This window comes from Phyllopteryx taeniolatus, chromosome 21 (genome assembly GCF_024500385.1).
Source record: "Phyllopteryx taeniolatus isolate TA_2022b chromosome 21, UOR_Ptae_1.2, whole genome shotgun sequence".
Classification (NCBI taxonomy): domain Eukaryota; kingdom Metazoa; phylum Chordata; class Actinopteri; order Syngnathiformes; family Syngnathidae; genus Phyllopteryx; species Phyllopteryx taeniolatus.
The window spans coordinates 9900495-9917668 of record NC_084522.1 but is presented as its reverse complement, the minus strand read 5'-3'; the positions used below and the strand labels follow the sequence as shown (position 1 = coordinate 9917668).

General features: G+C 39.5%; 2 protein-coding genes across 4 annotated transcripts; both read left to right on the top strand.

Annotated features, from left to right (window-relative positions):
- Positions 1-117: 117 nt before the first annotated feature.
- Positions 118-5353, top strand: ccdc126 (coiled-coil domain containing 126). Its single transcript, XM_061760824.1, has 3 exons — positions 118-437; positions 3500-4044; positions 4117-5353. Exons 2-3 carry the CDS (start codon positions 3807-3809, stop codon positions 4353-4355), a joined length of 477 nt encoding a protein of 158 aa, XP_061616808.1. The 5' UTR covers positions 118-437; positions 3500-3806; the 3' UTR covers positions 4356-5353.
- Positions 5354-6507: 1154 nt separating this feature from the next.
- On the top strand, positions 6508-15726 carry tra2a (transformer 2 alpha homolog). 3 transcript variants are annotated; one of them, XM_061760488.1, is made up of 9 exons: positions 6509-6696; positions 8010-8143; positions 8229-8388; positions 11588-11635; positions 12320-12508; positions 12901-13016; positions 13108-13359; positions 13433-13503; positions 13669-15726. In XM_061760488.1, the coding sequence occupies exons 1-9, from the start codon at positions 6667-6669 to the stop codon at positions 13677-13679; spliced, it is 1011 nt and encodes a 336-aa protein (XP_061616472.1). In that variant the 5' UTR covers positions 6509-6666; the 3' UTR covers positions 13680-15726. The 3 variants fall into 3 exon arrangements, with proteins under 3 accessions (XP_061616473.1, XP_061616472.1, XP_061616471.1); XM_061760487.1 differs by having other exon boundaries at positions 13108-13365; XM_061760489.1 differs by lacking the exon at positions 11588-11635 and having other exon boundaries at positions 6508-6696; positions 13108-13365.
- Positions 15727-17174: the final 1448 nt, after the last annotated feature.

Sequence of the window (17174 nt, the reverse complement as noted above, 5' to 3'; positions counted from 1 at the left end):
GTTTTACAGCTAGGGGGTGAGAGAAAGGCAATACGACTACAAGTCCCACGATGCCTTGCGATGACGCACAGCGAACCTTCAAGGGACCCATGACGGTCCGCCCAGTTGCATCTACATTCTATTCTGGCTGAGCACTTTCGTATACTGAGCTGCCTACTGTTTAACGGAGCTCAGCAGAAGAACACAAGTATCCGACTGACGGCTTATACTCAAAAGAAAGGGTGGAGGACACATCTGCTTTTTTCCTCCTTTTTAAAAAAAAATATTTTCATTTACACATTTATTTATTTATTTTTTTACACCCGGCGACAGAACCAATTATTTCACGTCATATTTTAAACCGTCATTCTGCGTTTGGAGCCCTCATACGTGGTTTGGCTGCAACATGGCTATCGTAGCTTCAACTTCAACATAACCTCAGATGCAGGAACACTGAGGTAAATTCGCATACTGCTTCGAGGTCATGTTTGCATCTGTTCATTTGTATCGTGTTGTTAGCGAGCTAACGTATGGCGCTAACAATGAGTTGTAAAAACTTCCCCTTTTGCAACTGTAATAATATTATTTTAAAGTACTAAAAAAAGGCCCTACTATGTATTCCCCCCCCCCCCCCCCTTCTTGAGTCGACCTTGACATCAACATTGCGTGGTAGAAAAGTTAAGTGATCGATCCTCGATCATGTTTGCCAAGGGGCAGTTGATTTGTTATGCTAGGTCAACTTTACAGTAATACTTTGCACTCTGCTCGATTTGTTAACGATCTGCTAGTGGTATGACTCCACAGTGTGTGTATGCCAGTACTCTGCAAGGTGTCAATGTTTAACCTCAGTATTAGCTCCTGTGTGTGTGTGTGTGTGTGTGTGTGTGTGTGCCTTAATCACTATCCATCATCTCATCTGGTGTACACTTAAATTAAAAACCTAGTGGTGCGTTCAGTCATACCAAATCAAGTGAGATCTAAAATAGGAACATACAATTATCCAGATCACGCGTTCTTCCGTTCAGTGTCGTTGTCAGACAGAAAATAATTCTGTAGTATTTGGGATTCTAAAAGAGGGATACAATAGCTCATCCTACTTGTAAAATTAAATATAACTCTGCCTATATGGCCACCAAGTTAGGAGATGGTTAGATATTATTTGCAGAAATTTTATTTTTTGTAATTTTTGTGATGTTTGATCTTGGAAAGTGATGGCAAAGATCCCATGGGCTGACTATGAAAGAATAGCATACAGTGTGACTTAAATAAGCCAGATGTATTTCTTGGAATGAAATAAGGAAAAATGCAAAGCGGTCCTTGGCTCCTTCCGTTGTACAAAAAATAAACCTATGCGATTTCAAATCTTTAACAGATTGCATTATATCCGATGACGACATTGCTGTTTTTGCACTGCATTGAATACATTTACCAACAACTTTCAAGCTAATTTTAGTTGCTGTGATAGGATATAATACATGCATATATATATGCATGTATAGGATATAATACATGCATATATATATGCATTTATTGCTCTGTAACACCAACTTTGCTCTGTAACATCGTGGACAGTGCACAGTCCAAAAAGTGTCGGTCCGTGGCCACTTTAAAATTCACTTTTTTTCCCCGGAAAGTCTAAGATTTGGATTGCTTGAAAATGCTGTGGTAGTGCACAATTGTTGTGTTTTTGCGAGTGTATGCATGCCACGCTTAATGTGTGGTTTTAGCCATACCTGCACCAGCTTGACCAGTTTTTCTTCCTGATTCATTGCACCATTATGTGTGTTTTGGGATGATCGGCTTGACTGTATTTGTGTTTATTAAACGGTTAACTATAAGACATTTGTCCAACGTTGGGCCATTTGTTGACAAAGCTTGCTGTTGGAGCCGGTGAAGCTGAGGTGCAGGAAGGATGATGTTTATGCCATACAGCTCTTCTTATCATTGTGACTCAGCCCCCTCTAAAACAGACACACTTTATTGGCTTGTGTTGCTAATATTGGCGTAATAATTGCAGAAGCAGGGAGCGTGGTTCGCTGATTCTGCTGTGTTTTTGTTTCATCGGCACTTTGTGCTTGTTGTTGATTAAAATGTGCTAATTAAAAATCAGTGTCTGACGAAAGGTCATGGACCCTCTCTTAACACTTCATAGTCTCCACCTGCATAATCTAAGCCTGAAAACAAAAGATTTTGCCTTTACAAAGATTGTATTCACCTTGTCAGAGAGATATTAATTTAATAGTCTTTTAGTTTTTCGGGATGTAAAACTGATCAGGGTTTTCTACAGTCGTATTGTGCCCCTGATATATATCTAAATAAATTTTCCCTGTCAGTAGTTTGTGCAGATGTACCTAAAGTCTCATGAATGTATGACTATGTCAACAAAAGATGCTGGCACCAAGCTCAATGGATTCTGTTACTGTTTCTGTTGTGACAGTGTCACACCCAATGCAGAACGTAGAGAATGGACCTGTTGACAAAGATGTAAAAAGCGAAAGATGATCGCCTAATTTTCCCTGGGTATGTGCACCCGCAAGCAGTTTGTTCATTGACCGACCATAGTGAAGGTAGGATTAGAAAGTGAATGTCTTCAATGGTTGTGGCTGCTTCTGTGAATCCTATCAGGAGCAGCAAAGTGGGTCCAGTTACAGCTAAACTGGTAATTAGGTTTCTGGGCTGAAATGTCACAATGTGAGAGAGCGAATGGACGCTGTGTACAAATTGACCAAGGAAGTCTGTTTTGATGTAGGGCTGCAGCTATCTCATGTTTTTAAAATTGAGTGTTCTACTGATTATCCCTATCAATTAATCGGGGTTGGCATCCTCACGTGCTACGCTGCGGTTAACTGTGAGTTTGAGTCTGATCCATGACCACTTGCAGGGACAATACAATACGTTCTGACTATCGGTGGCAGGCTATATTAAATGAGATAATAATAGATAGTTTACCTTGTGTCGGCTATCGGAGACACACTGTTGCGGCAGTAGACACATTACATTTTATCTTCTTTTTTTAAGTTTGAAATGATCCCAAACTTTGGGAAGATCTTTGTCTTTTACAGACTGTTTCCTCCATCAGGCCAATTTACTTCTACATGCAGCGGAGCCTGCGTCCGAAGTAACATTAGTCTGTAGAAAAATGACGAGGGATCATTTCCACACAGATGATCCCTGCTGCAAGGGAGAGATTTTGTGTTCGCCTTTTTTTGTAGTCTCCCCATTCGATGAATCGTTTCTGCCCTATTTTGATGTCTTCATCAGCAACTTCCTCCTTCATTATTCTAGCGCTGCAACTATCGACTATTTTAATAATCGATTAATCTGTTGATAATTTTTTCAAGTAATGGATGAATCAAATTAAAACAAAAATAAAAATGTCCATTCCATTATTAAACAACTAGACAGAAAACAAATATAAATTCCCTATTATTCAGTTACTGATTTCCTTCTGAGGCAAGTCTGATTCTTTTATTTTTGGTGATAATTTATTTTCTCTATCTCTTTATTTTGTTCTCTATAGGTAGTCAACAATGTGTGCAGACTTCCTATCTGAGCCCGCATTCTGCTATGGTAGATTATCAACCGCCTGTCTCTGAGGCTCACCTGACCTAGGAGAATCTGAGTGGCGAGCATTCTTTTGCTCTGTTGCTATAAAAAGACTGCTTCATATTGCACCGTTGTGAACGCTGACTTCTCTCTGTGGATGTCAACAACAAAATGTAGCAACTATCACAATGAACCAACATTATTGAGACTATTCACATCCAACAGCAGTAAGTCTCTGTCAGTGCTTTCCATTTTCTTGCTCCTTCACCAGCCCCAGTACCATGCTGGGCACAGTCCTGAAACGCAACATGTCCCAGAAGCTGAGTGTGCTGCTCTTAGTCTTTGGGCTGGCGTGGGGACTCATGTTGCTACGCTATACTGTGCAGCAACCTCGCCACCAAAGCAGCGCTGAGCTACGCAAGCAGATCCTGGAGCTCAGTCGGCGATACGTCAAGGTCCTGACTGAGGAGAACCAGAACGTACCCGGTGGGCCACAGGGGACCACCATGGCGGGTTACGGTAACTACTTCACAAGAATTCCTTACTTTGCACACATGTAAGTTACGTGATGATTTATATTTATTCACACAGCGGATTTGAAGAGGACGATAGCGGTGCTGCTGGACGACATTCTGGAGAGACTGGTCAAACTAGAGGGAAAACTTGAGTGGGCTGCCAATGTTTCGGTCACCAACACCTCCCACGGGAGCGTCCTCGCTTCCACTCCCACTGCCTTGCAAAGAGCCACCAAGCAGGAAAGACCTGGCAGCCATCATGGGAGATCACGCTTCAACCCACAAACCCCCAACAGGCCTCAGCCACATCTATGAGCTTTGTTTTAGTAGATGTATTGACTGTTCTCTTAGCACATCCCACTTTTCCTGAATTTATCCCAGGACATCCACAGACTTGAAGTAACTGATGCTTCTTGGAAAGCCAGCTCAAAAAGAAGGAGACCTTTTTGCCTTTTCACTTTTTTTGCCATTGTATTTATTTTGTTTGATCAAGATTGTAGAGTGTGTTTTTATATTTCAATTTTGCATTTTTATACAATGGCATATGTGAATTGTAGGGCAATTATTGGCTGCAAACAATGTATCAACCTTTGTAGAACTGCAGTTCAACACATTTAGGCTCACAATATTCATGTACAACGTATCAATATTACGTCAACCTGCTGAACTAAACAGATAGCTCACAATATGAATTGCTGTATTTGGGGTGTGATGTTGCTAGATACAAAAGAATATTAAAATCTGTCTCTTAGGTAACATGTAGTGATGTGTGTAAATAATCCAAAGAATGTGCAGCCTCAGTGTAAGGCTAGCGACACATCTGCTGAATCCTCTTTTCCACTGAACTTGTGTTCGTCTGCGTTGTCTCAGCTGAAAACCAATGGTTTTGTTCCCTTCCCTTCACTTGCCTTGGATGTTATTTCACTCTCAATGTAGAATGGAATGAATGTACGGCAAAGTCAGTATCTTTGGTGCTGTGAAGACGACTGACCATCTGCTAAAACACGTTCAGGGTTCGTATTGTACTGTGACTGTGGAGATTTTCTAAAAATAATGGGGGTAATCCACTTTTGGTAGTGGTGTTTTATAGTATGTTGGAGGTGATTGTAACATGCTGGAATAGTATTTCTGCTTGGTAAAATATCTCTTGCTGAAACATTTCAAATGCTCATCATAATGTTGCCAGTTAACCATACCAGACTAACCAACAAATATGGGCAATAACTGTGATGTCTCATTTATTCTGCTTACATGCCACAGTTGTAACTGTACTTTAAGACCACCAGACTCAATAAACTGTGGTTCAAATATGACTGGTGCAATAAATGTTGTACTCCACTGTATGTATTATACAGTGAGTAAAACAAAAACAAACAAAAAAAAGTTTAGTGTACAAGCCTGAGCTGAATGGCGAAGCGTGTTGACCAAGACAGTAAATGTTCCATTCGATATTGTAATAACATGCTGTACTGACCTAGTGTGTTGTTAACCTTTGAAACCCCTTTTAACATTACACAGCTCGACTGAATATGTGTTGCTGATATCTGTAATTCAGTTTTGCCTAGTCAAAAAGAAAATTTAAGACTAGACTATTTCTGACTAAAGTAGTTACATTTTGAATATAATATTTTATTCACAATATATGTACAGTAATTGTGACTAATCAAAATGACATAATCTGTCATTCCGTTTTGCCTAGTCAAAACTGAATTCGATAGCTGCAATGTCATTTCGCCGAGGACGAATAATGTCTCTTGCCATCCATGTGTATGGATTTATCATTACTAATATCTACTATTCAACAGCCAATATCAGATAGTAAGTTACAGATACGTAACTCCTGTTTGAGATATGTACAATTTGATTTTGTCATAATTACAGTTAGTAATAATAGTTACAAATATAAACATTCATTTCGCCTATAGTTAAAACTTGATTGAAGATATCTGAAAAATAGCCCTCATTCACATGCCAGATATCTGCAACTGAGTTGTAGACAGCTGTAATTTTTTTTTTTAAAACATTTGCATATGAATGGTAAAAGTGACGTTATTATCCGAGGCTCAACGACTTTGCAAATATCTGCAACACAGTTTTGCAGATCATCTCCATCTGTCGTTTCGACTGTAGTCAAAATTCTGTTAGACATCTTGGATTGAAATTCCAATTACGACTAGTCAGACATTGGATTAAAATTCCAATTACGACTAGACAAACATTGTTGATATCTACATGTATAGTTTGCATTGTTTTTATATAGTCAAATTGACTCAAATATATAGTCTAGTTTTTGCCGGATAGTCAAACTCAGCTTTTAAATGTTGAATCCGCTTGCCATTATTAACTGCTATTTTCCTATTGATACTGTAATACGTCATTCGTCGCACAACACAAGGTTTGAATGCTTTAAAAAAAACAAAAACATTTAAACGCCATCTTTTATATGCAGGAGGGTGGGCGTCGTAATAGGAAATGACGTACGATAGTTTCGTACCTGAACGCTCCGCCTTCGCGCGCCATTTTCTCGTCGGAAACCTTTCAAACCACAAAATTTCGCATTTAAACGTTAGCTTGCCTTTTTTTAAATCACATAAAACTTGGTTATATTAACGTAGATGCCCTGAAAATGAGCGACGAGGGAGATCACATAAGACGGGTGAGTATTGACATGTAATGGTGCGGAACATCTCCTGTACTTTGCTCTTTTGGAAACCGACCACAGATAGTAGCTTGTCCCCAAAGTTAACCCACAATGAGTTGCCTATCGTTGACATTTAATAGCTTTTGGCCGAAAAGCAGCTCTCCTCAAAGCTACTTGTGGGGTCGCCAGTCCTTTACCAGGAGCTAGTAAACTTAAGTAACTTAACGTTAGCTTGAACTACCTCCATGGTGTTATTCTTCAATAGTGTCTTATCTTTTATTTCCAGCTGTATTTTCTGGCTTTTGAAGCCCAGTGCTCGTTATGTGCTGTCGTAATATGAAAATTCAAGTGCATATGCTGCTCACTTTGCTTAATAAACCTGTAATGTTCGCCTTTAGCTACTTTTCCCTCCTTGCTTTCAAGCTATTATCAACGTGACACATTCTGTAGCTAGATATTGCCATTTAAAGTCCAGTTGTATTTTATTAATTCAAATGTATCTACGATGCATCCAATGCTTTTTAAAATATTTGTCTTATTAAGTATATCTTTTTCATAAATTTAATATCCTAATGTTATTGGATGTTCTTTTGTTTTGTTTTGATAAAGGTATAATGGTCGTGAAGGATTTGAAGAATTGTATCCAAGAATGATGGAAGAAAGAGCAAAATTCGAAAATAAAAGAAGGCTAATGAGCATGTACAGAGCAAAACAGAAACGTTGGAGATGGAGGAAAATGTGATGAATATTAGCACACTAGCGTCCAAAATTTGGGTGAAGAAATCACAGAAAACTGAAAAAAAAGAATAATGAAAACTTAAAAAGAAACTGGAAGGATGAATGTGTCCCTAGGTTACGTAAATATATTGCTTGTTCCACAGGTCTCCTTTCTTTATCATGCTACCTTTTTGTAATGGAAGTGCTTTCTTGTTTTGATAGATGTGCAGTCTTGCTTATTATATGGTGAATGTTAGGTCACTCTGAATTTAAGATGTTTTTAAATTACAGTTACGAACCCCTTTCTCCAGTTACACAAGCTCACAAGACATAAAATGGGCTGCAGGTGCACAATCTACAGATATCCAAATGTATACCAGAGAATCACCTCTTAGTATGTTGCAAAGTATTTTGAGTCACAACCCTGACAATCAAAACAGCTTTTTTATATTTAATTTTTTTTATACCGCAATTGTATACTCATTAGATTGTATATGTGTACCCAATAAAGTCTCAGGGGAGTGTAATTTGTACAGTGTGTTAAACCCTTGTTATATGTTATAAATACATATATTTGTAATTAATAAAGTTTTTAAATGCTCTGGCAATAGGGTTCTCGCTCCCCATCTAAATCGGAACATGGCAGTCCAACTCAGGCCAAGTCTGAGAGCAGGTCAGGCTCCCAAAGTGGATCCCGAGCCTCCAAGCATTCTGAATCCAGATCCCGCTCTCGATCAAAATCAGGGTATGTTGTTATTTATGATCATTTGGAGGTTCTCTCCACTTAATGAGAAAATGAATTGCTTTACTGCCTTACACCCTATTTTCAGGTCTCGTTCTAAGCATGACTCTAACCGACATGCTAGCCGTTCACGCTCTCCGTCTCATCGCTGCCGACAGAGGTCTCGTTCTCTTTCCAACAGCCCAGAGTCCCGCCGCAGGAAGAGCACTTCCCCAATGTCAAACCGCAGCCGCCAGGCTGAGCGCAGGGTGAGTGTGAATGGACCTGTACATACTAAAACATTTTTTTTTTTTAAATACGTTTACACAGCTATAAAATATGTATTCATATTTTTGTATATTGTGTTAGTGGACTTTGTATTGGTCCGTTGTGGTAAAGAAGGAGCGAAGCCGAAAAGACATTTTCTGAGCCGCTTCTCCTCACTTGGGTCGCGGGCGTGCTGGAGCCTATCCCAGCTATCATCGGGCAGGAGACGGGGTACACCCTGAACTGGTTGCCAGCCAATCGCAGGGCACATACAAACAAACAACCATTCGCACTCACATTCACACCTACGGGCAATTTAGAGTTGTCAATTAACCTACCATGCATGTTTTTGGGATGTGGGAGGAAACCGGAGTGCCCGGAGAAAACCCACGCAGGCACAGGGAGAACATGCAAACTCCACACAGGCGGGGCCGGGGATTGAACCCAGGTCCTCAGAACTGTTAGGGAGATGCTCTAACCAGTCGGCCAATGTGGCGCCTGCTTTTTGTAGTATACTGAATAATATAACTTTCAAGTTAACTGTTCTTCAAACAACTCTGTTGATAATAATGAACGTATTCTTTGACTAATTAGCAGGGGAGCCAAGAGAAATGCTACGTATTGAATTGAGTACACTGTTTGGAATAACGATACCATTTTCTGGAACAAATGTTAGAACTTAAAGGTCCCATATTTTATCAAACTGACTTTTTCTAGTATTTAAGATGTTATATTGGCTCTGTGATGTCTCAGTAAACGTGAAGTATGAATTAAAATCGTCCACGCATTCCTGAGTACCAGACGTTTTTCTGCCGAGAGGCCTAAAATCAGGTCATTTGAATTTCGCGAGCTTATCTACGTCACTAGCGAAGATCTTTGCCTTACCTCTCCAATCTCGAAAACTGGGTCAAACAGAAATGGCTGTCAGAGGGGCCTTTTCTGGACACTCGTGTGACAAAACCAAGGTGTTTTTTTTTTATTAAATTGACACTTTTATACTAAGTCCATGTTAGTGAGTCACTCCCTGGAGGTCTAAATAGCCCAAATATGGGACCTTTAAGTTGAAAATTTAGGGCACTGCTTCTGATAGTGTTTAGGCCAACAGAGAAGGCCTTGTAAAGCACGCATACAGTATGTAGCCCTTTGCCAAACTTGGCAAGCAAGCCAAGAACCTTGGCAGTACAGTGGACCCCCGCTATTTGTGGGCGATGGGGACCGGGGTCGACCGCAAATAGCGAAAATCCGCAAATAATTGATGCCCATTATAATTGCATTGACAAAGGGGGGGAAATTACAGTGGAACCTCGATAAAACAGACCCCAAAATAACGAATATCAGATAAAACGAACCGTCGGGACTGAACAATGTTTCCATTTTTCACTTAAACTGCCGTTGACAAAGTCTGCTGGTTCCAGAATTGGCCGCTGTTGTTTAATGGCGCTGTGGCGCATTGCAGGCAGAGAATGGGACTGACGTATTTCTGTCTTACAGATATACAACAAAAATTAGATCCAATTCCAAAAGAAGTGCCTCCTGTGCCTACGTGTTGGCCATGTTAAATGTGGGGCATTGACATGGCGGCCATGTTATGATGGATATATTTACTGTCCATTGTACATAGACTCGCAGTGCAGAGAGAGAGAGAAAAAACGGCCTGCCAGCAGTGTTAACTCATATACAATATACATACAAAACACAAGTCTCTGGAGTCTTGAAGACGCTATTTTCCGTACAGGAAAAATTTTTTCGTCAAGCCGTTTGATTTGGAGTTAGGAAGCACACTAATTCCTCGCGGCTCATGGAAGCGACTCACTCATGATGAGTACTGTATGTCAACAATGCCGCCATGACCAAGCACACGGGCGTGATAAGTTTGGATAAAATGTGAAACTTTCAAACATTTCCAAGCTCTTTTTATATTTATTTAAAATAACTTTGAACTGTACTGGGTGTTTTAGGCCACGAAAAAAAACCTACAAAACAAAAATTTTGGACTGTACTGTATTATAGGTGCATATGGCCTCAAAAAGTGCTTAAATGTAACGAACAATATAATGCCAATAAGCGTTTTCTACGAAAAATGCGTTGGTTCCAAAAGTGAAAAGAAAAAAGTTCCTTAGACAGGTGAACCACGGTTGCCAAACCATCAATATGTAGCAGTCCACTGTACTACAAGATCCAATGTGTCGATATTTATTGGGTGGCATTTATTGCATGCAACTGTATTTGTTTTTACTAAAGATGAAAAACACCCTTATGAGCCAATTTATATACTGACTGTTCTATAGAGAGGGGGGGAAAAAAATTCATTTTAAACATCCGCGGCACGGTGGGCGACTGGTTAGAGCGTCAGCCTCACAGTTCTGAGGACCCGGGTTCAATCCCCGGCCCCGCCTGTGTGGAGTTTGCATGTTCTCCCCGTGCCTGCGTGGGTTTTCTCCGGGTACTCCGGTTTCCTCCCACATCCCAAAAACATGCATGAATTGGAGACTCTAAATTGCCCGTAGGCATGACTGTGAGTGCGAATGGTTGTTTGTTCCTATGTGCCCTGCGATTGGCTGGCAACCAGTTCAGGGTGTACCCCGCCTCCTGCCCGATGACAGCTGGATGGATGTTCAAAATCCATCCATCCATCCATTTTCTGAGCCGCTTCTCCTCACTAGGGTCGCGGGCGTGCTGGAGCCTATCCCAGCTGTCATCGGGCAGGAGGCGGGGTACACCCTGAACTGGTTGCCAGCCAATCGCAGGGCACATACAAACAAACAACCATTCGCACTCACATTCACACCTACGGGAAATTTAGAGTCTCCAATTAATGCACGTTTTTGGGATGTGGGAGGAAACCGGAGTGCCAGGAGAAAACCCACGCAGGCACGTGCAAACTCCACACAGGCGGGACCGGGGATTGAACCCGGGTCCTCAGAACTGTGAGGCTGACACTCTAACCAGTCGCCCACCGTACCGCCTCATTTTGAACAGTCGAGTCTATTTAGACGGCTGTGATTTAGTCTAGTGTTTCAAACCATTTTGAAGGTATCTTGTGATGAATCATGAAGCTGACATACTTTCTTAGTCTTAAGCACGTGAATGTTTATGAGGCACACAGGATTTTATTTATTTATTTAAATGTGGTTAATGCTGTGGGAAACCATTCTGACATGACATTTAATAACCTTTCCCCTTATTTCATTATATCAACAGAGCCACGAAACAAAAGAAGTAAACAGTTATGGCAGTGGTGCTGATAGGGTATGTGGACCTTCGGGCATAACATCGTGTAATAATTGTGTATGGATATATGTGATTTCCTGAAGAGAAAGGAAATTTGTATGTTTTTCAGATACAGTATTACATTAAGCCAGGAGTCCTCATTTGTTTGAGTTCTGTGTAATCTTGGGTTAGTCAAAAACTATGCACTTTTTTTCCCCCCTCTACATTCTTACTGCACTGTATTTCCCCTCCTGATTTACCACGATCTTATTTTCATTTTCAGATCAAACTCATAATGGCAATCAGGATATATATATATATATACCACTGTAACTGTATTGCACTATTATAACATTTGGACTACTGGAAGTATACAGGTTCATATGCAGTTTTCATGTTTTTTGCTATAAGATAAACGGCAATTGTTTTTTTTTTTTTTTTACTTTTTTTGTGCTGCGTTTTATTGTATTTCTAGGAAGTTCTGTATACAAAGCTAAGGTTTTATTCGATGTGTCAATCTTGGTAAGGTATCGTTTTCTAAATTATTTTAAGGGTTTATTAATGATGTCATAGTTAAGCCTAATTTAAGCATTTACCATTGTGCTTCTAATTATAGTAGGGTCAATGAATAGAATGTAGTAAGTGTACATCTTGGTTTTGTATGCACTGAATAATAACAGGACAGTGTTATCAACCAAAGACCTTTATTGTTGACCCTTGTAGGCAAACCCCGATCCCAGCAAATGTTTGGGAGTATTTGGCCTGAGTTTGGACACCACAGCGCGAGACCTGAGGGAGGTGTTTTCACAATATGGTCCTCTGTCTGGGGTCAATGTGGTGTTCCACCAGCGTTCGGGTCGCTCGCGGGGCTTTGCATTCGTTTACTTTGAGAGACTTGAGGATTCCAAGCAGGTATGTTTGAATTATTTTTACTTAAATGTTGTTGACTTTGTCAGTTTAATTACATGCATCACAATAGAACAAAATTGCTTCTTTACATGACAATAATTACAGTAGTGTAGATGCAGTACAGTGTAATATTGCGAAAAAGAGATAAATTGTGTCATTTTAAGTATAGCTGTGTTCAGATTGTGTTATGTGTTTTACTCTTTTGGTGGCTGTAATTTTTACATGGGAGAAAACAATTTCCACTTGTGCTGTGCGGTTCGTTTTTATTTGGGTGTGATTACTCGAGTCTACCACAAGATGGCTGCCTTGTTACAGGCATCTCCGTCTTGAAGCCATCCATTACTTTTGTGTATGTGAGTGATGCTGATCATTGATTTTTCTCGTTTGTTTCTCAGGCTATGGAGCAAGCCAATGGTATGAAGTTAGACGGGAGGCAAATTAGAGTAGATTACTCTATTACCAAGCGTGCCCACTCCCCGACACCTGGAATCTACATGGGTAAAGACATTAGGTAAGAGCCATACCAATGTTAAACCTTTTGTAAAAGAGTACTTAGCAATCAGTTTCATTGCCCTCTTGTTTGTTTCTGTCTTTTTCAATAGAGATGATGGTGGTGGTGGAGGTACCTGGAGGGGAAGAGGCTCATTTTACAACAGAGGTTATGACAGAGGCTACGAGCGAGGCTACGAGCGAAGTTACGAGCGAAGCTATGAGCGTAACTACGACCGTGGCTACGACCGGAGCTACGACCGAGGCTACGACCGTGGCTCTGACCGAGGTTATGACAGAGGCTGTGACCGAGGCTACGACCGAGGCTACGACCGATACGACAGATGTGATGAGTACGACTACAGGTACAGGTAAGCCGTAATTGTCGATGTCAAAATGTTGCTCTACTCCATTTCAACTCTTCATGTCATGATGCAGTCGGAGGCACTCCCCATCACCGGACTATGGTAGATACAGATCATCCTCTTGGTCTCGCTCCTACAACCCAAGTAAGTGTAATCCAAACAACATGAATGCCCTTTTACATCGTATGACTTCGACATTCTCATTAGCGTTTGTAAGAATATTTTGATCATGTGCTGCTATCGCAGGTGAAAGCACATCTGTTCAATAATGTCATCGACTTGCTTTGACAGTGCGTTTTCTTTTTGCAGGGCGCTACTGAGGTGTTGCAGCTGATTTGATCTAGCACATCAACGCTTTGAGTTAAAGGCAGTTGTGTTTACATGCAGAGGGTGTTTTTATTTTTAAATCTTTTCCACTTCCACATTTAGTGTGAGCACTGAACTCAGACTCTTTGTGATGCATCTTCCTTTTCTATAGTTGTAATCCACAAGGTATTTTTTTGCTACTCTGACCTCAAATTTTCAATGTTACTTCTTGTCTTCTGGTAAGTATCATAAAGTTAGTGTGAAGCTCTGTGCTTCCGCTTCTTAATGGAAAGGTCAATAAGGCCATCATTTGAGATTTGTGATCGCATTTTTTTTTTTTTTTTTTTTTTATGTATATGGAAATACAAACATCCACTCTCCAAAGTTTCTCATTCTTCTGGCTCTAATATGCATTAGAATTGAAGTTGGGTTTCACTTCTCTGGGTGGAAGTTAAGATGTGTGGATGAGGTGGGGGAAACAAATTTAAAAACCAAGGAGTGTTTCTCAGAACAAGCCTGACGCCAGGATGTTGTTCCATGTTCACACACATTTAGGTTAATCTTGGGACCAAGTGCACAATGACTTCTCTAAAAGTTTTAACACCACTTCATTCAGGCAACACCAATAAAACAAAGTGAAAAAGACCCTGAATAGGACTTTATTGATTGCGTCTCATTTCATGAAGTCAAATGTCACAATAGATTAGGCAATATTGCAAATAATTATGTAATCCCGTACCAAACAAGTTAATTAAAATGGCTTTTGTTTAAAAAAATAAAAAATGAATACCATGTTAACTGCAATTATGTGAGACACTTCACATGATAACTACAATGCTTTTTAAGTGAACTACCTTAGACAAGGGTGCCAGAAACGTGATCCACTGTCTTTGCATTCATTGTCCTGCACTGAACAAAAGTGGTTCACTTTGTATCAAGTCCCCATACACACATGATGATGATGATGATGATGATGCATCTTCAGAACAAACACAAGTTTGAAAGTCTGGTCATGATCACTGAACTAACCTCAAGCTAACAGGCTGCTTTTAAGCCATAAATGCTCTCTCAAATAATGGAGCATCTTATTCTAATGGGGTTGTAATAACTGCTAACATGTCACAGGGCAGTTATGCATTGGTTCACTTTGACACCATGATAAGTTCTAAAGTTCAAGGGTTAAAAGTATGAGACATTTCACCACAAAAATGGAAGTCTCAATGTTGTCTTCATCTATTTTAGCAATTATGAAGTTTATGCTTCCATTAACCCCTCACTTGGATTAAAATGAACTTTTAAGTGATTTATGAACAGATTGCAGTTCTTTTGTAGCCTTATATGAGCAGTTTTGTATTTCACACAACTACTACCAGAAAGAAAGCCGATAACATGATTTTATGGTTAGTTATGACATCTAAGGAGCATTTACGCAGGTTCCTTTTCGGGGATCATCTGCTGGTGGGCTGATAAATTGTAGTCGGGATTGATAACAGGTTAGCTGTCAAAGAAGTGTACTGTATAACCATATACTGAACATATTGTATGTTGGCCACACAGAATGTGCCCTATTGACTGGCCTTGCTTTAGGAGGCTGGATCCATCTAATTGACAAATAATTGTTACGTAGTGTTGTCAGACACAGGGTGTGATTTATTTCACAGAACTCATCTTTTCTATATTGTCTTGAAATACTGTAGTTTAACATGATTTCATTTTCTATGAACCAAACTCACCCAAATTGCTGACTCGTAACCTGTAGTGCAGGCCTACTTTTAAAGTGAAGTTTAAGAGGGAATGATGACTATTCTTTGTTTTGGATACAATTTGACTATGCTAAACTGCACTACTACTATGGCCTGTGTTTACTGTAAATCAGTTATTAAGTCAGCTATTTATCTGCCATAATATTTAGTTACAGAATACCCTTTTTTGTGACTTTCATCCTATCTGTTTTCTTTTCTGAAAATCATGTATAGAGCTTTTTCTCTATATTTGCATGTAAAAAGTATGGGTGTTTTGTACAAATTGGAAATTTTGAATAAAAAAACAGTTGCAGATACAGCTGGTCTTACAAAATCATCTTTATGAAACATTGTTCTCATGTGGCATTACAAACAAAGCATTACTACATAAAACAACTTTAAAGGCCGGTTTCAAAATATAATGAAGAAATACAGATTTGAATTACCTAAAAATATATTTAGCCTATTAACAAGTGGCCAGATATTTTAAAAAATCGCTCTTTCTCAATATTCATACAAGAAAACAACAAGAAATAACTTTAATATACACACATTTATAGAGACTTCTCCACGCCACACACTTCCACTTTCATTAAATCCTGCATTTTGATTGCAGTGCTGTAAACAAAAGTACAAGTGTGAAAAGTTGAGGTGCCACAACTCACGTTTCTGTGTTCGTTGGGTTAAATAGGATCATGAAGAAAGTGGTTGCTCACAAAAAAAAGTCATTTTACTAACAGATCACAGTGTGAGTAATAGCTACATTTTTTTAAAGATGCTGAGAAGATTGAAATAGAAAGGACGGTCAAATTACGCCCAAACGTCACAGTTAAATACAAAGTGTAACACGTTTTTGAAAATATTAAAGGAAGTCTGTGAAAATACTTTTAAAAAAGTTCTAGTATACAATGGAGGATTGGTGGGGTTTATTTCATAAGCTGTATAAGAAAATGAAATCTTATTTAACATAGCAACATAGTGTTGTCAACAGATGTTTATTCACAACCCACGTTTTGGGGAAATTTTTAAGAGTGGGTCAAATAAATATTACGTTATATTTCGCTTTCTAAATATGTAATACACTTCAATTAGTAAAGTTTACTTCATAAAACATGCAGATCTTACGAGTCTGCTATTATGTTGTTGTGCTGGGTAACAGAATAAAATCAGCAACATTTCACTATTTAAAAAAATAGACATTATTCATCCTTACCTAACAAGACGAACTGCATGTTTTCGTATGAGTTAAAACATTGGAATTTTGACACAAAAACCATACGAGAGAACAAAAAAAAAGGGGGGGGGGGGTATTTCCCTTTCCCTGTTAAACATGCGAGAACTATAACCCTTTAATTTGTTATTTGATGTTTCAAACGTATGATTTTACCCCATTTAAAAAAAAAATCTGGCTGCTTACTGGCATATGTTTGGAGGGGCTACACAACACACACACACACACACACACACCGCCATTTTACTACTGACATGAGGGCTGTCATCTAGACGCTTAGGAGGAGCAAAAAATGGAGGAAAAAGGCATCCAGTGAGTTTGTTGTTTTTGGAGCTTGCGTGGATCCACTTGACATGCATCGATGCATGTTAAGGTCAAATAGACGTTTTGCATAAAGTGGATCAGGAGGCGTCAGTGAACGTAACCCTCAGGTCTCAACATGGCGTTCGAAACGGTCACTCTTCAGTGGAAGCACTGCTCTACACATTTAAACACTGAACAAAGGCTCGGTAATCATGAAAATTGGATCATAAAAT

What these genes read in the sequence shown, in the direction of transcription:
- tra2a (XM_061760487.1), top strand. Translation starts at nt 6,667, where the DNA reads ATGAGCGACGAGGGAGATCACATAAGACGG. An exon ending in ATGGCAGTGGTGCTGATAGG is followed by an intron (nt 11,636 to 12,319) that starts GTATGTGGACCT and finishes TGACCCTTGTAG; the next exon opens with GCAAACCCCGATCCCAGCAA. An exon ending in GACTTGAGGATTCCAAGCAG is followed by an intron (nt 12,509 to 12,900) that starts GTATGTTTGAAT and finishes TTTGTTTCTCAG; the next exon opens with GCTATGGAGCAAGCCAATGG.
- ccdc126 (XM_061760824.1), top strand. Translation starts at nt 3,807, where the DNA reads ATGCTGGGCACAGTCCTGAAACGCAACATGTCCCAGAAGCTGAGTGTG. An exon ending in GACCACCATGGCGGGTTACG is followed by an intron (nt 4,045 to 4,116) that starts GTAACTACTTCA and finishes TTATTCACACAG; the next exon opens with CGGATTTGAAGAGGACGATA.